The sequence below is a fragment of the Osmerus mordax genome, chromosome 23, assembly GCF_038355195.1.
Source record: "Osmerus mordax isolate fOsmMor3 chromosome 23, fOsmMor3.pri, whole genome shotgun sequence".
Classification (NCBI taxonomy): Eukaryota; Metazoa; Chordata; class Actinopteri; order Osmeriformes; family Osmeridae; genus Osmerus; species Osmerus mordax.
In genome coordinates, this window is record NC_090072.1 from 7,194,860 (window position 1) to 7,221,092 (window position 26,233).

General features: G+C 45.2%; 1 protein-coding gene across 1 annotated transcript in view; it reads left to right on the forward strand.

The window, feature by feature from the left end:
• Positions 1–2,285: 2,285 nt before the first annotated feature.
• Positions 2,286–26,233, forward strand: part of LOC136967759 (phospholipid-transporting ATPase ABCA1-like) — a 113,229-nt gene continuing 89,281 nt past the window's right edge. The window contains 11 exon segments of the mRNA XM_067261682.1: positions 2,286–2,351; positions 6,073–6,166; positions 6,625–6,766; positions 7,117–7,244; positions 8,964–9,097; positions 10,060–10,257; positions 13,305–13,391; positions 13,579–13,789; positions 19,868–20,007; positions 20,893–21,009; positions 24,421–24,618. Coding sequence (XP_067117783.1) covers positions 2,286–2,351; positions 6,073–6,166; positions 6,625–6,766; positions 7,117–7,244; positions 8,964–9,097; positions 10,060–10,257; positions 13,305–13,391; positions 13,579–13,789; positions 19,868–20,007; positions 20,893–21,009; positions 24,421–24,618 — 1,515 coding nt within the window.

Here is a 26,233-nt window from a genome sequence, read left to right on the forward strand (position 1 = left end):
ATTTCAATAAAACAAATGTAGTGTCCATGCTCACCATCGAAGGTATTGTTCTCACTAGAGGGTCCTTTGTTGTGTTTGTGTAACTGCCAGAAAGCGATGCCACTCTCAATATTCTCCCCTCATTTCCTGTTGTCTGAATCTCTCTTTTGATGCGCACCTCACAGATAGAGGCTGGACCCCAGGATATTGTCTGTCGATGTATGGGCTCCATATTCTCCCTTAAAAAAAACATTGTTTACCTTTCACGGATGACAGGATTTGAATGCGGACTCAGTTCCGAGCTGTCCCTTTCTTGGCACGTTACTCGTTTCAAAAGACGCGGCTTGAAAGCTGTGCAAGCAAATGTGGGCAGAAGTGTTTATGTGCAGCTGGATAAGGACACTGGCTCTGACACTGTCATCCCTGTGGATGACATTTTTCATCTTGATCCAACTGTAGCCATTAAAAGTACCCAACTTACTTACGTTGTAGACATTTTTCAAAATACATTTCAAAAAATTCAGTAGACACAAAAGACCATTTAGCTACAAGCTGAACGACGGACTAGGTTGTTGATTTACATTTAGTCATTTAGCAGACGCTCTTATCCAGAGCGACTTACAGTAAGTACAGGGACATTCCCCCGAGGCAAGTAGGGTGAAGTGCCTTGCCCAAGGAGACAACGTCAGTTGGCATGACCGGGAATCGAACTGGCAACCTTCGGATTACTAGCCCGACTCCCTCACCGCTCAGCCACCTGACTCCCTGTTGATGTTCTGGGACTCAATTCCCAACACCATTAGTCCCTTCCTGACCATTTGAAAGTACAGTTCTTCCTCACCTTTAACCAAGACAGTTAATAAAACCTCCTATGAGGTTGTGGTAAATAATGTAAACACACAGGGGGAAGGGCAGGGGGTGTGGAGTGGACCCTGGACAGGAAGAGGAAATGGAGCGTTAAAAGCAGCACATTTGTCAGGCGACTCCCCTCAGGCGAAAAAGTGCATCTTACCCCTCCCAAACATAAACACACACACACACACACCCTCACCCATCCACCTTGTGCTCATCAAGTTACTTTGCGCCGCTCAATGCTAGCCGTCCTACTCACAGCTTGCAATTGAGTAATTCTTTTGCAACGGCCTTCTACGGCATGTTTGGGTGCTGTAATTGAGAAACATTGTGCTGATATTCCTGATTAAGTTGATAAATTGCTCATTGTTAAATAAAGTGTTTGTCTTGGAAAGCACTCAGGTCTAATGCACGCTTAATAGAATGCAGGGAAAAGGCCATACCGATGATGGGACCATAATCTAATGAGGCTCTGTTGATCAATTATTGAGTTTTTAATAAAGGTCACAGCGCAAGTGTAAAATGCCACAGCAGATCAATCTGTGTTTATTATCTGTTTAACCAGAGTGCCAGGACCTGTAAAATCTGTAGAGTGTTGTTTGGTGTGTAATATCTAATCAACTAAATAAACAATGGCCATCCATGGCATGGTCACCAATGACTTACCCAAAATCGTTTTTTTGTTACTTATGCTTTAATGGTCAGGATGTTAATTGTAATGAGAAATATGAAAAATGATTGAAGTACAGTACAAGGTGCCACTTATTTACAATAGGACAGATAATAACATTTACAGTCATAAAGTTAATGCATGTTACTTTTGAACCTTTTTTGAACCCTCATCAATTAACCAATTACAGCCATTCTTAAAGAAGATTCACATTGAAGCCATACAGTCTCCTTGACCTTGATGTTACAGTGTTCAAGCAATGCAGGACTATGTGTGTGTGTGTGTCATTGCTCTGCGAAGGCTTCATTAAATGAGTCAGGTGGCTGAGCGGTGATGGAGTCGGACTAGTAATCCGAAGGTTGCCAGTTCGATTCCCGGTCATTCCAACTGACGTTGTGTCCTTGGGCAAGGCACTTCACCCTACTTGCCTCGGGGGAATGTCCCTGTACTTACTGTAAGTCGCTCTGGATAAGAGCGTCTGCTAAATGACTAAATGTAAATGTAAATGCTAGAAAGAGCCTATTTCAAGAGGGATGTAATGGATACGCATGCACTACAAAACCCAATACATCATCGGCGAGTGGTGACAATAATTCACAGAACAGGTGCCTCGCCACCAGACCAGTGGCCTGGGGAAGTGAGTGATTAGTGACGCTCCCCCGTGATGCATGGCTCTCTGTAATAAAAAACCCCAACTCCTGCTTTTATTCCCTCCAGGGTTTATTAAGCGAGGCCCGGTTGCCATAGCGACGCGTTGGCAGGATATTGCCGAGGATAAGGCATAATGGGTCTCCTGACACAGCTGGGCCTGCTACTCTGGAAGAACTTCATTCTCCGGAAGAGACAAAAGGTACGTCTGCCCTCCCTCCCCTCCCAATAGAGGGGTAAAACAAGGGTGTTGTCACGTCACCACAGCTTTTATTGTCGGTGCAACAGACGTGTTTGTCTTGAGAAGGAAGAATGGTCATGGATTTGCTTTGATGGTTGTCTCTTGGCAATGTGAGCTGCATTAATTCCCTCCTGGCAAAAGACGTACAGTATCTCTCCTGCCTGTTATGCCACAAGCTTATACTGTATATTCCGTTGTGACAAAAGCCAGCATGTTGCTTATGTATAGAGTCAGGGTTTTAGGTCAAAGGCTTTTCTCACTGTCTAGCCACCTGTCAACCAGTAGAGCTTGTAAACGTTCACCACATTATGACACAGGCTGCCCTGGGTGTCATGTGGTCAAAACAGCTCTCGTTGTCCCATAACCTGGCAGTTATGGGCCATTTACAGTGTTGTAAAAAGACAGCATCTCATCAAAAACGGTCACGTGTTTTCATGATTGCGTCCTTGCTCATAGTGGGTTCAAGGCCACTTATGAAACCTGTTATATGATAACGACATTCACTTGATATAATCTAGCAGTTTTTTGGAGACAAGCTAAAAATATAATGTCTCCTGATGCATTTAGTGTAGTTAATTTGTCATATTGATTATACAAGTATTATTATTAAATATGCCGGGTAAATGGCCTTGGCCTGGTATCTGAATGTATTTATTTGAGGTCCAACTTTGCCTGAAAACATCTCATGTTAATAATGGTTCCAAGCTGGGGTCAAATCACCAGTTGGGGGCACCAGAATGTCAGAGTGTTAAATAGTTGTTTCCAGAGTGCAACACACACACACTCTCTCACACACACACACACATACACACACGTACACACCATTGTGACTCATTGTCTAAGGTGACTGCCTTGGACAGTAGCTGCAAGGTTCAGTGACCATTATGTCTTTGCCCCTGCCGATTCCCTCGACCCTAGTCATTAGCTCCCTAACTCTCTCTCATTACACACACACCCTTCTCCCTCACGCATGAGTCTAATGTACCAGCTAATGATGCACACTGGGTATAACCCACCATAACGTCACTACCCCGTCATAGGCTGGCAGCCCCACAGCCATGTCTGATCTTCCTGTCAGGAAAAAAAGCCTGGTTGCTATTTGAGCTTTTATATGTTTGATGTAGTTGTTTCTTGTCATGTTTGGATCAGAGAGGACCAGAGAAAGGCTGTGTATCGGGCCATTTATAGCTCTAAACATAGACTTAACAATGTGGTGTACTGGTGAACCACAAGATGTGGTGACGCTTTACATATAGGTTACAGTAACTACCATGTAACTATACATGCCAATAATCAAAACGTTGGAGGCACATACAATACAAATTGCTGTGTGATTAAATGGTATTAAGGTTTGGCGGGATAGGCTATTATACAATTATAAGAAGGCACAGTATGGGTGAGTGGTGTACAGGAGAAGTGGATGCTTTAAAGGGGCAGTTAAAAGTTAACATCCACTTACCTTCTGGAAAGCCAAACATCCCCTTCCCCTACCAAGCTTCACCCCCTAAGTGTTACTACGCTTCTCATGCAACTACAATATTGTTAATCTAGTTATAGGTAACACCCGGTGTCAAATATCTGTGTTCAAAGTTTCAAAGTTGGGGGAAAAACAGATGAGGACAGATTCAAATAGTCTGGTGCTTTGTTCGTCCTGTTTTGGCCAGACTACATGCTCACGTTCATTTAGTTGACCGCTGCATGACAGAGATGTGATGTCACAACCACAGTTTCTGTGATACTGGAGTGACCTTTGCTCTGGGATTTTTTAAATTGATTACAACAGAGACAACAAACATAGAAATGGCGCACAGGCATTCAGTCTGTGTCGCTAAAAACATGGGGAATGGGTATTGGCAAGTCTGACGACAGTTAACAAAGGACAGTAGGACGTCTGGAAGGCTGGCGGAGGTTAATGACCAATTATATGAATGTCTCACCAAGCATTTTAGGATTTTATAACGCAGGCATGAAACCGATTTTATGGTTCAGTATTTCACATAATTTCATAGGGAGAGATTATCTAGTCACAAAAGACTAGTGTCCAATGGCAAATGCCTAGAGAGCCTTGTATTCAGAAAGCCCTCTCTCTTTCTCTCCCCACTTCTCTCTCTCTCTCTCCCCCTCCCCCCTTCCCTCTCTTCATCTCCCGCTCTACTTTTTCCATGTCTTTTCTCTGGAATATATGATAATTGAAATGACATGAATTTCACACAGCTCTCATTTGGAGTCATATAGCCTCTGACACAAGAAGGACTTGGGGCGGGGGGGGGGGGTTGAAAGTCTGGTTGAAAGTCGCCCGCCGCCGACTGTGGCACGTATTTTTACTTCCTTACCAATGCACCTGACCTTTGACCCAGCGTCACCACCGCTCCCAGCACCCGGCTTGTGTGAGAACCTCATTCCAGGTTGCTGCTAAGCGGGTCGCTCCACTGAGTCGGGTGAGGGATGGACACACGCTGGAGAAGATGATGAGGGGGAGCGAGAGAGCGAGAGCGCGAGAGAGAGAGAGAGCGAGAGAGAGCGAGAGAGAGAGAGAGAGAGAGAGAGAGAGAGAGAGAGAGAGAGAGAGAGAGAGAATGCCGGAGGGAGCATGCCCCTAGGATGCGTGAAAGCCTCAATAACAGAGTGAGGTGAAGAGTTGAGACGCTGTGTAGCATTGCAAAAACATCTCCCGCACAACATGTTCTGGAACCATGTAGATATGTAATGCGTCAGATCACCCTTTTATAGCATTATTGAGGCGCTCCAGCGCAGGGATAAGAATAGTGGCACAAAGCATTCAAACATAGGTTGAAGGCATGGACAATGAAGTGAAAAACACAAGAGACAACTTCGCTTCGAGGTAACAAAACTGCCAGTCCTCCGAAAGGGGAAATTACGTCAAAATGAACTCTCTAACCACGCACCCACACATTAGCCATCATGTCCTCCATTTGTGCCTTGTTTCTCTCTCTCTCTCTTTTTCTTCTTCCTGATCCCTGGGGTCGTTTACCATAAAAGCCCTGGCATGGCTTAGAGAATGGTTGGTGGTGAAGTGGCCACATTAAAGCAGAGGAAACAGCCGGGCACTCTTGTTTAGTGTCTGAGTAGTCTACTCAGACTGAGTAGACAGGCGAACTTGCAGTCTCATCCCCAGCAAACGCTCGGAGCTACAGTGTAGCCGCCGAACCCAACTGCGACAGACACTTTGAGGCGCGCACACATTCAGACAGGAACGCATGCTCGGGTGCACATTCCCTCCCTCGCTCAGCTGAGCCCGACCCACTGGTCCGAGAACAGCATTTGCTCAGAACTGGTGCCGTTTGTGGTTGTTGCCGTACTGCGGTTTTTAAAGAAAGCTCTTGTCAGTCGCATGGTTCAGAACTGTGTTGTGACTTACTCACTTTATTATTTAGCGATTCATTTCATGGTGTTTTTATTTGTTCGTTGATTCACTTGGACTATTCATTTACTGGGTAATATTTAGAAAGACAGGCATGTTTTAGCGTACCATTTCAATCCAGCAGTTACGGTATTGTGGCTTGACACAACCTTTTGTTAGGGCTTGGTATCAGTAGTGAGGGGACCCTGTATCGCTTCGATCTATACCAACAGATGAGGCTGTAGTACCGAAATGACAGCAACACGCAGGGAAGCGACAACACAACGCAAGTTGACCCCCCCCCTCTTGTTTTCTGTGCAGATCCGCCTGGTGGTCGAGCTGATATGGCCACTGTTCCTGTTCTTCATCCTGGTCGGCGTTCGCTCCACCAACAAGCCCATCTACAAAGGCCAGTGTAAGTGCACACAAACTATCGGGACTAAGTCGTTTCCCCCGCGAAATATCCACGAGAGCGTAAGCGCGTCCCAGTTAACGAGGTGCTCGTGCGAGTCTCCCAGCTGCCGTGGCTGCACGAGCATCGAGGCGATCCCTGTTACTTTTCACCTACTTTGTCAACTTTCTGTACTGTCGATACTTTGGAAAAGTCGAGATGACCTACCAAATGGTGCCCAGCTGTGTTCCTCTATTGAATGGGGATGTGTGACAACGGAGACCCATTACAGCAACAGAGGGTCTCCCCAAAACTGTGAATTGGACACCAACATGAATTGATGCAGGTTTTTTTTTAATGACTTCTCTCTCTCTCTCTCTCTCTCTCTCTCTCTCTCTCTCTCTCTCTCTCTCTCTCTCTCTCTCTCTCTCTCTCTCTCTCTCTCTCTCTCTCTCTCTCTCTCGCTCGAAACCCTATCCTAGGTCATTACCCAAACAAAGCCATGCCCTCCGCTGGCGTGTTGCCGTGGTTACAAGGGATGATGTGCAACATCAACAATCCCTGCGTGAGCCACCCGACGGCGGGAGAGACCCCGGGTCAGGTCAACAACTTCAACGGCTCCATGTACGTCCTTCGGAGCTCTGCTTCTTTGTGACTCGTGACGGTGCACATCCATGTCGTTGGGGTTAAGGAGTAGGTTGCGTGTGCCCCGTAGGTTGTGTGTGCCCCGTCCCCCCCGTTTCAAGAACACTTCATCTGAAGTGTTTACGGGCTCATCCTGTGTAGGATTGTCACTCCCAAGGTCAAACAAGTCAACATAAATGCCGCGACTCATCCATTTAACCTTTTCCGACTTACTCTGAATGGCTCAGTTCCGATTTAGCCTTTGATCCTCACAGATTCGAAACCTTCCGTGCATGTGTGTGATGTATGAGAAAACCCATCTGACCTGTTTCTCCGTCTTGTTCAACCAGAATCGCAGGGCTTCTGATTGAGCTTCAGACCCTTGTGGTCGAGCGATCCATCCTGACCAAGGCTCAGCGTCTCTCTGGGGATCTGGACCAATGGGCTTTGATCTTGGAGAAGTCGAATCCAGCCAATGGTAGAGTACCGTTATCATGCTCTCGATGAAGTGTTCTGATCCTACGCACAGATCATATCTGAAGATTAGTAATTGGCGAGTGTGTTCACGGTCATGTTGCTCAAAGATATAGGCTTCTGGCAATCCATTAACAACCGTAGCAACCACGCTCCCAGCCAAACAGAGAATGATGAAGCTGTTATCGTTACCGAGTAATGGTTCGGCGGTAATTGAAACTGTACGTACTCAACAATGCTGACAATCACTTTGACGGTGGCCTTTTATCAACGGAAGTAGCCCCTTCACGTAGATGACAACCCCAGAGGATTTGTTATCCTCCCAGATCCCTCAAAAACAAAGTCAGCCCGTTATTTATGATGCAATTTGCCCCGCAGACTGGCAGATCGTTTGTCTTTATAAGTTGCCGCTCTGCATTAGGCTCATTTGGTCTGATGATATTCAGAAATTCATAAGGCACCTAATTTGCAAATAGGCAAACGGCAATCGGAACGCCGCCATTGTCCAACCCTCAACAAATGGCTTGAGAGTCATTTGCATTTTGGGGTCACGGGCTTGTAATATACAAGATTAAATCCATCAGAGATCTAAGCCGGCGCATAATTAATGGTCCGCACAGTCTGAGGCGAAAGCCTGAAAAGGTCATTAAGGAGAAGGAGAAGCAGAGGGATATCAAAGGATAGTGATGGCAGAGGTGATCGTGGTGTGGTTTTCTTTTTTTGGGGCTGCGATGATTAAAAGATGGAGGTGAAGACTCCAATCAAGAGAGAAACAAAGTTCAGAGGAAGGCCAGAGCGTGTTTTGGTTTCGACCCGCATCCTGTCGTTTGTCCGCCCTCATTGATGGTGCAGAGATAATAGAGTAGGTAATAAAAGGTACTTCTGGGAAGTGGTAATCGTTTGAGTAATGCGCTAAATGAATCGATCATTAATTATAGTTTAATTAATTAATTAAATTCAAATATTGATGGCAACTTTCTCCAATGCGCCAAAGGTAGCTTGGCTGTGGCATACTGTCCTTGCCTTTTGTTTGCTATCAGGTTCCATATAGTTCCGTGTAGCCTAATCTTAACTCCTTCAAGTGCTGCAAGCAGATTGTATTTTCCATTTTAGCCTTCGAGTAGCGTAGCATCGCAGGGTAAAACGGTGCAGTCTTCCACGGGCGAGCATCTTTCAGCCTCGAGCTCTGTCAAAAGGGGAGGACAACATTCAACAGTCGATTGATTTTGATGCTCGTCTTTTAAACCAGGATCATCAGTGGGACCTAATCATGAGTGGAACTAATCAGGACAAAATGGCTGCTTAACAAGCTGATGCATGTTTAGCCATCAGGTGCCAGCTCCCCCTCAAAAAAGGCATTAAACGTCCTCCTAGCTCTTATCAACGTTTTAATTGCAACATTCGCCTGGAGAACATTCTTTCAAATCAATGCTTCGTGACCAAAGACCCCACCTCACGCAGGCATTGTGTTCCACCAAATGAAAAGAGGGAAAACCCCTGTTAAAGCAAACCATTGTGGATATGATGTTTACGAAAGTACGGATATGAGAATTACCAAGATAGTCGTTCAGTATCCTGGCTTTGATATCTGGTTAGCACATGACATCCTTCCCTTTGAAAGACTGTTCAAACCGCACTTTTATTAAAACTTGAAATCCATTCTCCAATCAAGCAATAATATATTATTGCTTCTTCTTCTTCTCTACCTCTTTTCCGGTTGAAGGTCAGCCCATCGCCCTGAGGAGCGTTCTGAGGGACGACGAAAGGTTCACCGCGTATCTGAGAGGGAACTTATCCGTGCCCTCGTCCGTCGTAGACGGGCTGATGTCTTCACAGCTCCGCATGAATCCGGTATGTGCCCGTTCCACAGGGGCTCATAACATCACGACATGTGGTCGTTTGGATCTCGGAATGCTGTACCGCACGAACAATGTATGTCAGGTACCGAGCTAACCTTTCAGGCTTTAGTTTTTGGTTTGACTGACACACCTGTTGGAGATTCAAGGTAACTGGGAGAAGCTCATGGGCAACAGGGCCAAACACAAGTACACGTGTATTCTGTGAAGGTCATCCACTGTTAATGTGAATGTGTTTGCGACTCATACTCCCAAGAAGTGTTTTGGAAGCACAAGAAACGGGAGTAGTTTGATCGAGCAATTCTGCATCAACTGCATCGAACTGCATCACTGGAGCACGATTTCCCGCCATTTTCAATCAGTTGAGGCAGGAAGGCAAGGAGTATCCACCTAAAAAAAAGAAATGGTTTTGCGACCACATTTGTGGTTCGACAGAGTGCAGCTGTCACTGAGATAAGTGTGCTCAGTGTGTGTGTGTGTGTGTGTGTGTGTGTCTGTGTGTGTCTCAGACATTCTCCATTGACACCCCGTCAAGCTCTGAGAGATATCAGATGAGTTGGAGGAAGGGAATTATGTTTGCTTCTCATCGACGAGGGTGCTTAGATAGAATGCACAATGATCACGAGATCTCCCCCTCTCCTGTCTCTGCCGAGCAAAGGGTGTGCGCGCGCGCATGTGTCCGTCTACGTAAATGTGTTTCAAGATCAGCGATCTCCCATTTGAATGTGCGATGAGAACTCCTCACATGCTGAAGAAATGTTGTTGCCGACTTGCACCGCTCACTTTCCATGACACGCAACCCCCGAAGAAGAACCCGCACAGCTCGAGCCTCCAAAAAAAAGGGGAAACACAACAACTGTCAAGTAAAACACTTTTTATTTTTTTTTACATGTTTTTTCTCTCTGTCTGTTCCCCCCCCCCCTCCTTTTCCTCCATCCCTACTGTACACCTTTTGTTCACCAGGGCATGGGCACATCGGGCCCAGACGACCTGAAGACTGCGCTGTGTGACGGCACCAGTCTGGACAGATATGTGCTCTTCACCGGCCCCGCTGACAAGCAGGCCTTTCAGAACATCAGCTGCTCTCTCACCCCTCAGCAGCTGACAGGAGCCAGGCGCGCTTTCCTGGAGAACCTGGACTCGAGGAAAGTCTTCTCTGCTGTGAGTCAACTCGTATCCCCCTCGTACCGAGTCCCCCCTTCGTCGTGTCTTTTCTCGGGTCGTTCCGTAATTTATCTATCAGTTCTTTGTTCAAAGTTGTACGTCTACCTAGACTTGTCGAAAGGATGCATTGGTTTCTAGAAATCAATTGTGTATCTGGTGAGTGGACCATTTCTCACCAAATGCACAAGACCAGATTCCAATGATTGAATCCTGGGGCTATTCCACGCTCACAGCATTCCAGTGCATTCTAAGGTCAAAGCTGTCAACCTGCTCCGTTTATTGCGCTTTGGACATCGAGAGATGGACTGGGGGGACTGTCAAATGTTGGCTCGTTTGTATAACAGCTTGGGAGTCTAGATATTCATTTTAAAAGAACAAAATCCCTGATATACTGTGCGTGTGTGCATACACTCTCACACACACACACACACACACACAGAAACGTATATTATATATATGATATATACTTAAATATAAATATACGCCTTGTATTGGGACTAAGTGCATCTAGGAGAATCTGTTTGTGTCTTAGCATTGATATTTACCGGATGCTTCCGGACCCCTGCTCCCCATTGCTAGAATGAAAGAGTGCACTCTGCTTCCAGAGTTTATCTTTGAGAGGAAACGTGTGGGACAGCAAACTCAATGAATAAGTGATAAGGCAGAAGTTCACAGGATGAGGAAAAAGCCATTTGAACAACTTAAGCCCAGAGGACTCTTCACTCATTGAAGAGAAAGCCTCGACAAGATATGACGAGAAAAAAAAGAAGACAAAAAAAATGTCTCACTGGCCCCTGGAGTAAAATGGAGGCAAGAGAGAAAAAGAAGTCCTTCACAATCTGAGCCATGAGATTCTGGAATAGTGGCGATAACAAAAACATAAAGAGAAGGACTAAAGGGGGGAGAGAATGGATGGTGTTTATCGCTTTTGTGTTGAGTGTAAGTGGAGTGAATCAGACATCTGTAAGAGGTGAGCGTGCGTTGGTTTTATTATACGTAGGCTATAACCCATCACAGCGAGAGTGCAGAGGGGGGGTCAAGGTCCAGAATGTAGCGTGTGGTGTTCAGATCACCTGAGGATCTCGCTGCATACATGCTGCTCTCGAGCTTCCAGTAAAAGGGCCTACTTCAAATGAAAATGATTGAATAATTTTTTTTTTTAAACACATCTGACTTTTCCCTTCAGCAGGCATTACATGTAGTATAGTAAATGTTTCACAAACCCTCGCTGACCCAGTGCAATGCACATTGTTGGAGTGTTTACCCCAGGGCACATTGCTTGCTTAAAGGTTTTCAGTCACAACACTCATACGCCTTGGCTAATTTAATGTGTGCACGGCGTAGTGGATAATTGCATTTTCAAATTTGACTACATTTTGCTGTCAAATTTATATTCTGGGATTTAACTGAAGGTCACGTGGGAAGGTTTTTTTTGCAATAAACTCTTATACGAGCTTATCCGTAGACCCAATGGAGGTTGACAATACTGTGGTAAGAAAACACATTGTGAGCAAAAAGATGACCGTAAAACCTGTAATGCTGTGATAATACCTGACATTCATGTGTTGAGTCTTGTTAGGTGCCAAAAACCTAGGCCTCGTTTTCTGGATTTCCTTTGATGGAATGGAACATTCCAAAACTCCCATTCCATTGCTTTTGACCCAACATACTGTATGCAGTGCAGCAATATCCCCTCACCAGCCACACTGTCAACAATGCAATTTCCGTTTTGTGTTCCACAAAAGAGTGGAGAATTGAGAACATTTTGCATTCCATACATGGGCTGTCGGACAGGGCCGTGCCACAGGTCTCTTTATCTATCAAACAAATATTATATTGCCTCAAGTTATCTCTGCCCATTGACTACTTGGATGTGATTTCAAGCAGTTTTGCTCCAAATTGCCAGAGAGATATCTAATCAACTGGCCTTATAGCTTCTGTATTGCTGGCGAGGATAAAATTGAGGCCAAATTAATGTACTCAGAACTCAATAAGGGAGCCAGAATTTGCCAGGGTAAGCTGCAATTCATGTGACAGCCAGTTGAATTTATAATGTTTGTGCCTTTTTTTAAAGAATACTGCAAAGAATCTTGGGTTTGATCTGTATTTCCCATGAACGTCCTCTCGATCTCTTCTCTCTTTCTCCCCCTCCCTCTCTCTCTTCTTTATCTCTTTCTCTTTGTCTCACTCTCTCCTCTCCCCCTCACTTTTTCTGCATGGATTTCAAACTGCATTGTTTGGCTCGGTGAAGGTCAACAGGGACTCATGTTAGCATACTCTTGACACATGAAAATGATAGGGTTTTAAAGGGCATGAGTTGCAGCCTAAAGCTATTGTGATGTCTTCCCAGTACATGCATTTTATGCACTGTATCATTTCCCCTGAAAAAGAAACACAAATTGTCAGTCAAACAATATAATACAGGATTGTTTTGCTTTAGAAAAACCAAACATTTTCATTGTCATTTTCCGAGCGGACTTCTTGTTATAAATTTCAGCAGGGTCTTTAACTTCATAATTCCAGGAATTGAGAAAATTGCTTCACATTGTTATCATTTTCATATAGGTCATCATGGCATAAGTGTAATGTGAGATTGACATTGTTCAACAGGTCACATATTCAACAGGCCAAATGTAATCACGCAGAGGCAATCGTTACAAACACGATCAATAGTTCAAGGCTTTTCACAACCTTCTTGGACTGAATAATGAATAATGACCACCCACCTCGATGAGTCATACACGCCATGTGATAGGCTCACATGCATGTCATGTCATTTCTGCCCGCATGGTTTGTGCCAATGAGACTTTCAGTTGCAATGCACAGAAAGGTGATGCTTCCAAAGTGGAGACAAACTTGGGTCCAAAAGCGCCTGAAGATTTGAAAACATCCAACCATAATATTTTAAATGCATCTTAAAAGTTCTAATGGACAAATGGACCAAAGCTACCTGTTTATACCTACCTGGATGCAAAGAACTGTCAAATCTAACACATGTCTTCTGAATGGTATACCAATATTTCTTTCCTATTCTAACCTTTCAGATACCACAAACCTTGGCTCTGGATCCAAGAGAGACATTTAACTTGCTGTCCAAAACATCCATGGATGCAATACCAGTGATCGGAGAGGTAGTTGTTTCTCCAAACGTGGATGGAGAAATTGTGCTGGCTTGATCTTTTGACTCCTAATGATTTGCTTACTTTCGAATCAAACTGGATTTTCCTCCTCCTTTTGTGTAATCCTCAACTGATCGATAGTCTTGAAGGAATAAACGTTCTGTTGTTTGTGACCCTTCCGACCCGCTTGTCTTTACAGATAGCCGCACTGCAGAACTCGGATGTCCTGAAGGCTGCGTACGAGCTGAATTTCAGTGAAGACATGTTTGGCAGCATCAACACGCTGCTATGTGGTCAACAACCAGACAGCAACTCCACCAACACGACCAGCGCTTTCCAAGGGTTCGGAGGGAGGCAGAACAACACAGACGGCAACGGCACGTTAGCCGGCGCTGGAAATCGAAATTCCAGTAAGAGATTTTTGTTCAAATAAACACATGGAATCATATACAAATTCATACAATCATACGAAGGGCAGTATTCACAGCAGGGCAAGACTTCCCGCGGGAATGAAAAATATGATTTTTGAGAAGTTTTAGTGATCATTGGCTGTCCACAGTTTGGGTGGTCTTTTCAAGCCAACGTGTCTCAACACAGTTATGTCAGTACTGTGTGTATGAACAGTATGATTGCTAAGAGGACCTACTAGGATGTCCATTTTGCTCCTTTTTGCCATCCTCCAGCAGCCGTAGTTTACGAATGCACCAAAACACGACACTTCACCTCGTAGGGAAAAGCAACATTCATGAATGCTTCAAAGGTCAAGCTTGTTGTCGCCCCCCCCCCAAAAAAAAAAAAGCCTGATTCTTATGATCACTGGTGTATTGCTCTGTGAAATTGATTTTCCTGTCGTTGGGAGCAGTGCACTGCTCCCGCCGTACGGTGCTTCCCTGGGCTGCCATGACACTGCAGTGCAATCCACAACCTCCGTCGTCCTCTCTGTTGGGAGACGTGCAGGAGGTTAGGGAGGAGACACAGGATATCACACAGCAAGGAGGCACATTAGAGAAAGATCCTGGGTGTAATTTGGACCGACAAGTCCCGAGGAGTATCTAATCATCACGTGATCTTATTATGTCACGCCATGTTATATGTAACGTCGTTAGAGAACAGAACAGCCGTGCGTATCTGTTTCCTGGTCAGTTTGAGAAGGCTGTATATTCCCTTTAAACTTAATGAACAGATTCACCAGTGCTGGTCTTCCTTCCTCTTTGACATCTCAGCCAGGGCTTACTCTGCCATAACAGGCTCCAACTGGGAACACACAATTGATAAACACACACGACCCCATGAACTCTCTTCATAAACTGCTAGTAAATACCATTGAAAAGCCTGAAATGTGATGGTGTGGTGGGCAATGGGTTTAATCAATTATTTGGTTTGGAATGAGATATTGTTGTTGTTGTTTGTGTGTGCTAAATAACTCATATTAAGGTCAATAGGGAGCTGAACAATCTAGGTAAGACATGTGATGCCCTCAAACCAGAGAAGACAACTCACCAGTTCATTTCCTTGTCGCTGATAATAACAGGATGTTTTTGTCCCTAGGCGTGACTCCTAGCACTGGGTACAGCGTTACTTCTCAGGGACCCTGCTAATAGGGGGCGGGGGGGGGGTGCACTGTTTCCTATTCACTAACTGCATGTTCTTTTGAGAATCCACAAGAAATGACAAGGTTGTTTTATAAGCGGCATCAGAACGAAGCTACACAACCCTGAAGTGGATTTGTGTTAGTGCCGTTACAAACGACTGACCCTTTATTGGGTGTGCTTTGCCTTCGGCAAGGGCACAACCTTTGTTCTCTCACATATATATTATTATAATTATTTTTATTTCTTTTTGCCCCCCTAAAACTCAGTCAATATTTGGCCTACATAGACAACGTAGGTGTCAAAAGTTTCGTCTTGGTAGCGATTGAGTTGCTTCTATTGGAATTTACGTTCAGTTGCATGGTTTAGGCTTGAGTTAAGTTTTTGTGGCGAAAAGTGAAGCTAACGGTGGCTAATTTGCTAGCCACAGTCACTGACGTTACTAACGTCACTGCGTCACGAAAACACGCGTGACTACCTTTGGCAGAACATTCGTTTCGCATCTGTTAACTTGGGGGATAGCTAGGCTAACTATAGCTTTACTGCAAGGCAGCTGCAGAAACGCCACAAGAAAAGAGGCCAGGGTGATAACTATTTACTCATTTTACTTTGTGATATGACACACAATTGTGATGTGTAATGTACAATATAAGTTGATATTATTAAGGAAGTACATCTACTTTCGGAAACAGTAGTCTACTATTTCACTGAAGTATTAGCATCACGACATTAGCCTCTGTTGCCCGGGCAACACATACTACAGTGGTCTATGATGCATCTGTTTTCAATCGTTAAATTAAACATTCCTCACAAATACATTTTCGTTGTAGGATTTATTATGACATTAGATTACAAGTAAACGATGTGTGGGTGAAATTATCATTACCTGTGGTTTCAAACTAGTGTAGCTCACTGCAACTTTGTAGCCTACGCGAGATACTACAAAAACATCTACACAGCTTTTTAGGAAGTAAAACGGCGACAGAACATGTTCGGCACTCCCCTTACTTAAATCAAAAGTCTAACTACTAACCTGAACTTCATTGCCACAGCCTAAACTTTGTCAATCTGTTCATGAAAATAATTAATTTCAGCCTAAACCGTACAACGGAACGTTAAATCCAATTCAACCAACGCAATCGCTACCAAGACGAACACAGCAGTAGTCTAGTACTGTACTGTACCGTAGTAGTACAATTTACCGGGGCAGCTTCTCCACACAGGGCTATATCGCACTTGGCGTTGTTACTGACAATGATCGCTACCAGTGAGCTTTTTATGAAAGCGATTTTCCAGTAAATAAATGTCAAGCTTATTTACGTTTTTGGGGGCATATTTTCAGTTAGCAGATGGTACTGTTTGAATCGCGATTCCATCTTCTACTGCCGGTAACGTCGTAGAATAATCTTCAAAGGGGGTTCTTTATTAATGAATGAATGCAATGAGTAGGCTAAATGCCTGAAAATATCACGAGAAAGGAAAAACATAAAAGGACGTTTAAGTCATAGAGATTAGGTCAATTTTTACACCGGTCTGCCAAATGTATTCGTTTTGATTCAACGATGAGGCTGCCTCTTGCAGGGGAAATGAGAAGACATATTTCATTCTACACTTCACTCGTATTTTGAGTTGTAAATGAGCAGCAAAAAAAAGATTCTTTTAAATCTATGTGATCTTTATAAATAATAAGTAGGCCCTATGCATTTTTATATAAAATATACAGACCCCTGTGCAACCGACGCAAGCAAGCACACCCTACAATTTCCCCAGAAATTGTACCCTCTCTAGTTTCATCTACATTGCGTTTACAGTTACAATGTCTCTTTGCAGCCATCTCTCATTTGAGGGGCTCCAATTGTACTCTGTGGGATACTGAAATAGCAGTAGCAATAGGAAAGTCTTGACGAACGTTCAATTCCCTACCCTATTCATGTATTGGGGCATTAAGGCACGTCCAACTGTGTCATTAAACGAAATAACAGGGGACAGCTACTGCTGCCTGTGGCAGCATACAGCAATTATTACCTTTACTACCTTTTTACTACCTTTATTACAATTTTTTTTTTTACAGGTACACTTGCACTTATAGCAGTTCATGTTGTTTAATTGTAATTTGTTTAACTACATGCTCTTATGGTTCTTCCCTTTGGCACTTACTTTGGTTGTTCACAATGTGTGCTTCATGTTTTGGCTACTCGCAATGTTTTGTGGCTATCTCGTTGTTATGATCAGTGACCTATGCACTTTGTAAAGCTCTGTCTTGGAAGTCGCTTTGGATAAAAGCGTCTGCTAAATGAATAAATGTAAATGATTGTTTTCACCTGTTCAAAGAAGTACAAAGCATGAGCAAAACTGGGATCCATCCGTCGCCCCTTCCCTCCCACGAGGTACGGTGTGGCTCTTCATACACCAAATCGTTTGTGATCCACGGAACCGCCCCGTTCGGAATCCAAAACGTGTGTCAAAATGTTATTGTGTGTGGGAAGAGTCTTTTCCTTCCACGTCTTGCCATTTTGTGGAGAGTCGCACAAAGAAAGGGTTGCTTGAAGTATACGAGTGAAGCACACGATTAACCACACCGAGCAACATGCAATTGCAGATGTCATTTCGAAAGCCTCAACAGGGTTCTCTACTGCTTCCACACCTGAGGCACTGGTAATAATTACCTTCTGCAAGAGACACTACTTGTGATCCCGAGGGCTCGGGGTGTGAAAACGTCTGCTCATTTAAAAGGCACCGTTTTGTACTGTTCACTTCAAGTCATTGATGCTGCTCACGTCACTGAAGACTGTGACTGTGGCAAGAGGGGGGGGGGGGGGGGGGGGTCTGTGTTGTAACAGTGGTCTCAACAAAGCTCGTTTGAAAGCCGAGTGAAGGGATGTTGGGGCGCGCTCACCCACTGCTTTAGTGTTTTGTACGTGTTTTTGCCTCATTGTGAGATTTTGCCTCAGAATGAGACGTGCTGTCTCATTCTGTACAACTGCGCCTGCTAGCCTCTGTGTATGTTGCTCATTGTGCTGGTCCCATGTTTTTATGTGTGTGTTGGTGTGTGTGTGTGTGGGGGGGGGGGGGGGGGGTGGAGGAGTTGTGGGCCCAGGGGGTTGTCCATGCAGGTGTGCGTGTGTGTGTCTGTGTGTGTGTGTGTTTCTGCAGCTTTCATTTGCTTGACTTGATCCTCTCTCCAGGGTGCGACTCAAATTGATTAAATTCGCCAGGTAAGACGAGAGGCTGAACGGAGCCTCCGAGCAATTACCTGGCAGCACGCCTCACGTAAACTATGGATCCTACACCTTCCTATCTCCTATAGGTTGGTGGAACACGCAGCTTTTTTTTTTTAGGGGGAGGGGGGGGGGGGGGGGGGGTGGATTAAAACACCATGGCTTGAGCTCAGCTTTTGAACGTCTCATCCACATTCATCTAAGCATCAATATTTATCGACGCACTAGCCCCTGAGCCCACCGGATACTTCCTGTTTTACGATTATAGGAAGTGACATCTGTGTGGTCAGGGGAAACGGCTGTCTGGTCTAAGGGCTGCCGCTATCTCTCCGCGGGGCCTCTCTGGAGCACCTGAGCTCCACCGCCTTGAAGCGAAAAGGCACATGTTTATCCAACATCCTGCCTTCAAAATGGGGTAGTTAAAATGACCAACTTGGGGCATTATGGGCAGTTATGATAAGTGTTAGGGCTTTATTTTCTGCTTAGTCTTGACAGCGGTGGACGTATTGTTACATTAAATTTAGTCATTTTAGCAGACGCTCTTATCCAGAGCGACTTACAGTAAGTACAGGGACATTCCCCCGAGGCAAGTAGGGTGAAGTGCCTTGCTCAAGGACACAATGTCATTTTGCACGGCCGGGAATCGAACTGGCAACCTTCAGATTAATAGCCCGATTCCCTAACCGCTACCTAACCGGCGATTTTCCTGGCCGTGTACTGGGTGGCAGTCTCTCATACTGTGCATCTGTATTTGTGGCTTGTGTTAAGAACGGAATAGACTTTACCATCACTTCCTCTCCCGGATTTGAAGTAGTGCTCATGAAAGGCCCGAAGAAAGTTTATCCCGAGGCAGACAGATACAAACATTCGAAACCTTCCACACATCAAGAGCCCGCGCACAAGCTAGCCCCGCTGCATCGCCCCGAGCCAGCGCTGATCCCGTCGATGCGGGGTCCTTGTGCAGCCCACCGAACCTGGCAGCATCCACATAGGCAGATTGGTTAAATTAATAATGATCCTGCAGCAGCTGAGCATATTGACTTGTTTTCTTCCTCGCGTCTCCCAGACCTGGCTTCCAAACCCCTCTATTTACACAGCTGGGCTGGATTCAAAACCGTCCTCCACGCAATCGCAGTGCTCCGTACCTTCCCCCAGTTCACTCCTTCTCGTATACAAGTGGCACGGCTGTAACAGCGACGAGCTAATGGGAGTCATTCTTCCAGAAATAATTGAGTCTTTTGAAGTATCTTAATTGCATTAAAATCCTCCCCCACAGTGAGATGTGTAAACCTAGCCTCGATGTGGCTGCGTGCGCGACGTCCAGCGCACATGTGGAGTGCACTAAGTTTATTATCTTGGCGGTGGGTCGCGGGGTTGTTTTGATTGCAAAGGCGCTGTGTGACTTATCAATTAGGTACCCGTTGTTCCCTCCCTGCATCCTCTTTTACCCTTCAGCAGAGCGTGGCAACTTTGACCTCGGCGGACATGATCTCAATTCCTTAATTCGTAATTCCGTAATTCCTGAATCTTTAATTCCTTAATTCTCTCACAATAAATCAACAGTCCTGGTCATGCAATGCAGTACTCGCAGATTCATAAGCATTCGGCTGGTTGTGTTTATTTATTGTAAAGGGCTGTTCCTTGAATTCTTCTAGAAAAGTCCTTACTTTTGGTTTTTCAGGTGTGTTTTGCCAGACCTTGGTGGAGACCCTGGAGGGGACCCCTGCTCTCCGGGTCGTCTGGAGCACATTCAGGCCTCTGCTGCAGGGCAAGGTCCTCTACACTCCAGACACACCTGCAACCCGACGAATGGTGAAAGAGGTGAAGTATCCACCACCACCCCCCCCACCCCCCCCCTCCACACACACTCAGCCCCTGTCTGAATGCAATCTTAACTCGAGTTGCCACACATGCCAAACCTGTGAACTGCTTGGATCCCTCTGGGAATAATTGAGCAAAGTGTTTGGGATTCTTACTAATTGGATATTTGAACTCCATAACCCCCATCCATCCCAAATGAGCGAGGAGGCATCCACATTAACAGGAACTAACATGAACCAAGATGTCACACACCATGGACTCCTCCAGAATTCCTCCACCCACCTCCCCAAAAACAGATCACAATCCAGCAAGAGATTAGCTCAGGGAGAAACGGAGGATGTCATGTATTTTTTCATGCCATTTCTCCAGATATGAACATCATTTTTATAACCCGCTTAAGCAAAACAAACACATGGGCACGGCTGGATATTTTAGCTGGGAATATTGAGTGGGAGGTATCGAATAGGAGTGCTATCCACAGGCTTCACTGTGTACACGGCTCTGGTCCTGGTCACACTCCCCCCCCCCTTCCCTTCCCCCTCCCCCTCCCTTCCCTTCCCCCTCCCCCTCCCCCCCCCTGCCTCTTCACTCCCCGGCAGTGCTGTATTGTTTACAACCCAGCGTTCGGGGGGTAAATAACCCTATTTACATTTGTCTCCGCGGGAGGTAGAATCTGATGAGGCTCTCCAGGGAATAGGTGAAACGCACAGAAGCTGCACGCTCTCTCAAGGTCGCTCCGGCGCCAAAAGAAAATGAGTTGACTCAGTCGTTAGACTCCTCTCAGTAGGACGAAGGAAGGGGGGGGGGGGGTGTGGTGGGTTTTCATAATCACCATTCTGTATTTCAATGTTTTTGGGGCCTTTTTTATTTTTTTCTCCTCCCAAGGCGAATAGTACATTCAACGCCTTGGCCATGTTGAGGGAGCTGGCGGACGCCTGGGATGTTCTTGGACCTCGGCTTTGGAACTTCCTTCAAGATGGCCGCCAAGTCAATGCACTGCGGGTAAGTTGAGCTGATATTTGAGTGGCACTGCGAGGATTTGAGAGGTGCTTCTTCCATTTCTCTCAATTTACTCTGGAAGACTCTTTTGGAGGGTCTGAAATCAGAGCTAACCAGTCAGTCTGTCAGTTGTGTGTCTTGGATATCAAATTTGAACAACCCCATCCATGTGATTGGAAGATCAATCAAGGGTTTCAAATACACTTTTTTGATCTAGTACTGGGTGTACCAGCACTAGTACTGACACATTTCATATATACATACAGTTAGGTCCATAAGTATTTGGACATTGACACAATTTTCATCATTTTGGCTCTGTATACCACCACAATGGATTTGAAATGAAACAATCAAGATGGTCCCTTAAAAAGGGGGAGGGCCACATATAAAATGTATTGTAATTCCTACACCGTTCACCTGATTTGGATGTAAATACCCTGAAATTAAAGCTGAAAGTCTGCACTTAAAGCACATCTTGATTGTTTCATTTCAAATCCATTGTGGTGCTATACAGAGCCAAAATGATGAAAATTGTGTCAATGTCCAAATACTTATGGACCTAACTGTATGTATATAGAATGGATATCCTACTTTGTTGCATTTCCTGCAGGGTACTGGAAACTGAGAGGGAGGTGTAATAATGGATAAGTGCAGGATAATTTTCACCCTACCGGTCAGGTGGAAGGGATTAGCTGCACACACCTTCCCATGATCTCTCTCTCCCTTTCCTTTCCTTTCCTTCTCTCTCTCTCTCTCTCTCTCTCTCTCTCTCTCTCTCTCTCTCTCTCTCTCTCTCTCTCTCTCCCTCTCTCCCTCTCTCTCCTTTTCCCTTCAGCCCGTTCTCCCTTTCTCTCTCAATATCCCACTCTCTTTCTCTCTCTCTCTCCCTCTCCCTCCCTCCCTCCCTCCGTCACTGGGAGCTGACATTACTCCTGTGTCACTTCAAATGAGCTTATAGGCAGCTAGGGGAGTGGGCGCGAGCGCTCCATATAGCGAGGGTATTCATTACCCTAGCCCTAACCTTTACACAAATGGGCCGGTAATTCTCCTTTGTCTTCATTTTCCCCTCCACCGAGTGAAGCCGACTCCCCACAAGCCTGTGGACCCAGCAGCACAGGTGCCGTGTCATCCACAGAGGTCTCTCAAGGTTTTGGAGACTTTTCCACACTGATGGAGCAATTACCACACCTGTTTGAGTTGCAGCTGGGTGGCTTATCGTTGGCGGGAGATGGGAGGATAAACGCGCGTGTCATTCTCGCCTTGCAGTACAGGGGCCGGGAAAGTCGCGTGGCGTATTTCAATGACGATCCTCAATTCACATGACTTTTCAATGTCATCCTTCCGTTTCCATCCTTCCACAGGCATGCCTTGGATGAAAGCGTGGGCCAAATGATTAAAATGTAAATGTTCTCGATACTGCGACAGACTCTCCGATGAAACATTCAAACGCATGCCATGTGCTCAGAGCAGTGTAAAACACTGGCCAGTGTGATTTGGGTTACAGGATTTATTCATTGTGTTGATTTGGGTCTGACTCAACAGTTGCATCCTAGCATTATCATTCAATATGATGAATGATATCAAGATGAGGAAATTAATATGTGCTCTGTTTTTAATGAGGAACGCGCTTCTGATCATTATTGATGATAAACCATTACATCCCTCAAGGAAGTTCTGGCATCTTCATGAGAATAACCGTCTGTCGATAAAGGCTTAAAAAAAAGTTTTACATTCCCTGTTCGCCGTAGGGATCTGACCGTTTTGCCTCTTTCAAAGGCCGTAGATAAACAAGTCTGTTTTTCGTTTTTCGCTTGAAGACCTTCTCTTGTTAGATAATCTAATCTGACACATGGTCAACAAGGTTAAAAAGCATATCTGCAACTATCTGCTCCAAATGCCACTGAACATTAAGAACAGAACGACATACTTGTTTGTAGCGCACAAAGAAGTTTGCCCCAATTCAATTAATCAATTCCATTCTTCTTCTCCAACCAAGTCGCTACTGCGAAGACTGAATAGAAATGTTACAGTCGACTTTTATGGTTGCATGCACCGTATTGAATTTCTGATACAGATCTTGAAACGAAATGTATTACAGCCACTACCATGAGGCCAGAAGATATGGTAAAGATGATTTTCAGAAAGGTCATGGGCAGCATAGAGATTACCTCATTTGACTCTTTGACCCCAGATTAAACAGAATATCATCAGAACTGTTGACACTGAAATGCCAGCACACACCAGCCCCAACATGTTTCCACCTCTGCTAACGTACTGGTCTGCCTAGAATTTAAAAGGTGTAACCGATCGACCGCTGACCCAAAAACAAATCGAAGAATTATTGTGTTGTCTGGAATATACATGTGCAGTATATAGAGTAAATGATGCAGAGACAATTCTTCATGAGGTTCTGCATTAGTATTTGGCATTCCAATGTGATTATCGATCGTCGTTACCATGGTTGTATTTATTCATGGTGGCGCTGCGAAGCCAACTTAAACAGAAGCTTCTCAAACCTAACCCGCCGTGAAGAAACCACCTGACCAGAAGCAGGTTATGTAACCCGTCACTGCTTGACAGGGTCCAGCAAACACAGACCCACTGACGGAGAACATTTGCATTAAGATTAGCATATCTCTTCCTTAACCTATCCCGTGCCGAGCGGACCCACGCAGCGAAGGCTTGAGCTGACAGCGGGAAAGGGAGGGGGGCAGGGGGGGGGGGGGGTGCGGTGGGGCGTTCACATAACTGTACATACAGTATGTGCATGTAGACGGGTGCACACGCATCCATATGTGCATGCTTAAATTGAACTTCTGTTACAGTGTGTGTATCTTTCTACGTGGATGTAAGTGTGCATTTGTCTGTGTGTTTTTCTCTGTGTGTGTGTGTGTCTGTATGTGTGTAGCCTGTCAGAGTGTGAGTGTGTATGAAGACGCGCCTCTGAACTCTGTGTGTCTGACTGGCGAGATGCATGTTTATGTTCAGGTCTTCCTGCTTGGGTGTGCTGCACGGCCATGAGAGAGAGAGCTGTGGTGTAAATCACAGAGCTGGAAGTACAACAGTGCCATCTAGCTTAAGTGTCTTTAATTATGTCTGCCTAAACGACAAGAGCAGAGGCAACAGCAAAGGCAAAACGAATGACCTGCACTACCTGAGGCCAATGCAAGTGTTCTCTCATCTCAAGTCGAGATGTGTTTGCGTAGCACGTTTCACACTCGCCCCCAGATCAGCACCGATAAACTGACAGAAACTTCGGAGGAGAGAAGGAAAAACGCCCAAAGCTCCATTCCGGCATTTTCCATTTCCAAATGGCTTCCCCGTGCCTCCGTCTGGCATCGCATCGATCGTTATGTAATCTGGATGAGTGTAAATGACCAAACTCTTAAGCCCTCCTTCTGATTTCCAAATCAGAGCCTGTTGGCTAATCCGCTGTTTGCCGTCGGCCTCAACCAGCAACTGACCGGCTCAAGATTTTCGGCCGAGCAGCTGGCCAACTTCCTGTACAACGGGCCCCCGGAGGAGCGGCCCGCGGGCATGCCGCCCTCAGACTGGCGCAACATGTTCAACACCACCAGCCAAGTCCTGGAGCTCCTCAAGCAGTTCATTGGGGTAAGTCTGTATTTACTCATTGTATCTATATAGATTTGATTTCCTTCGAAATCCCTAGACATTCATTAAAACAAGGCTGTCGACTTCAGGAACTTTCCCATGGAGTCTTGAAATCATATTTGGTTCTACAAATGGACTGCTTTGATGTGTGGGAACTTCACCCGAATGATGGCTGTAAGCTGTTACTGTGTCTGCTGTTACGTCTGGTATGATTGAAAAGTCGTTAAAAAGAGTTGTTTTTGTGTGAATACCTAACTCATGAAACATACAGTATTTGTCTCCAAACAGAAACACACAGGCAGGTAATGAAAATTCGATATATTGATCCTTCATGTTCGATTTCTATTATTAGTCACGTTTCGAATTCCTTATAATGTGTCCACCCATGAGGACTGGATGGGAGATGGCAGTGACTGGCTCTGGGGCTTAGCCACACATGATAAATGCATTTCAGGCTGATACGTTCGATTTTCTGTCCCTAAACCTCATCAAATGTACAGTTCTAAAAATGAATGCTGGGTTGTAAAACTGTTCTGGGTAATTGTGGTGTTGTTTTGTTGAGATACACCTTATGCTGCGTGTGTTGACTTGGAGAAGGTTGGTAATAGAATGTCTGTGCTATTGTATATGTTCAAAATCAGTTTATACATACCCAAGTCAACTGATGTTATACTCTCTCTCCTCTCTCTCTCTCTCTCTCTCTCTCTCTCTCTCTCTCTCTCTCTCTCTCTCTCTCTCTCTCTCTCTCTCTCTCTCTCTCTCTCTCTCTCGTTACTATACAGTGTATATATAAATATAATATTATAGAAAACATAAATGTTTCACGTTCTTATCACCTGAAAAGCACACCACAGCAGCAAATGAGTATGGCTTCAGGAATGAAGCCATATGATTGCCATGTCTTCGAGATCCAATGCTAATCTCATCAGGCTGGATGTCAGTCAGTCGCTCCCTTGCGGGGCCATCGTGTCACGGCTGCGCGTCCCTCCGACTCCTCACGGCAAAGGAAGTGATCGCGGATCAGCCCAGGGGGGATTTGGGGAAGGCGCCCGCCCGCGCCTGTCAGGCGGAACCTTCCGCGGTGGGGGAGTCTAGCTCCTCTGATCGCTGACTTGTGAGGACGAAGACGACGTGTCAGGTGTTTTGGGGCGGGGGAGATGGCCGATGCTCTATCGAGCACGTTTTCCTTCTCAGCCAATGAGATTCCTGGGTAGGATGGCTCAGAGGCGCGTTGCTGACTGGATGTTTACGCCGTCACATCTGGTGGCTGAAAACATCCATGTGAACTCTGCGTCAACAGTCTGTAATGCAGTCGACCCAGCTGTAGGGTATTATAACTTTATATGTGAAAAGTTCAATCAGTAGATCATTTAGACACTGTAGTGACATTTTACTACTGATTATGATGATTAGTGAGTCTGAAATCATCTGCTGAACTAATGCATCATTAATAGGATGATGCTTGGGAAGAGACATGTGCCAAAGCATATAAGAGAGAGAGCTATAAGAAGCATATATATGGAAGAGAGAAAAGACAAAGATTGTAGATAGGGGAAAAGGTATCATAACAAGCTGCAGGAATGGTGTGACATGTGTGGACAGCTGTCAGGTTAGA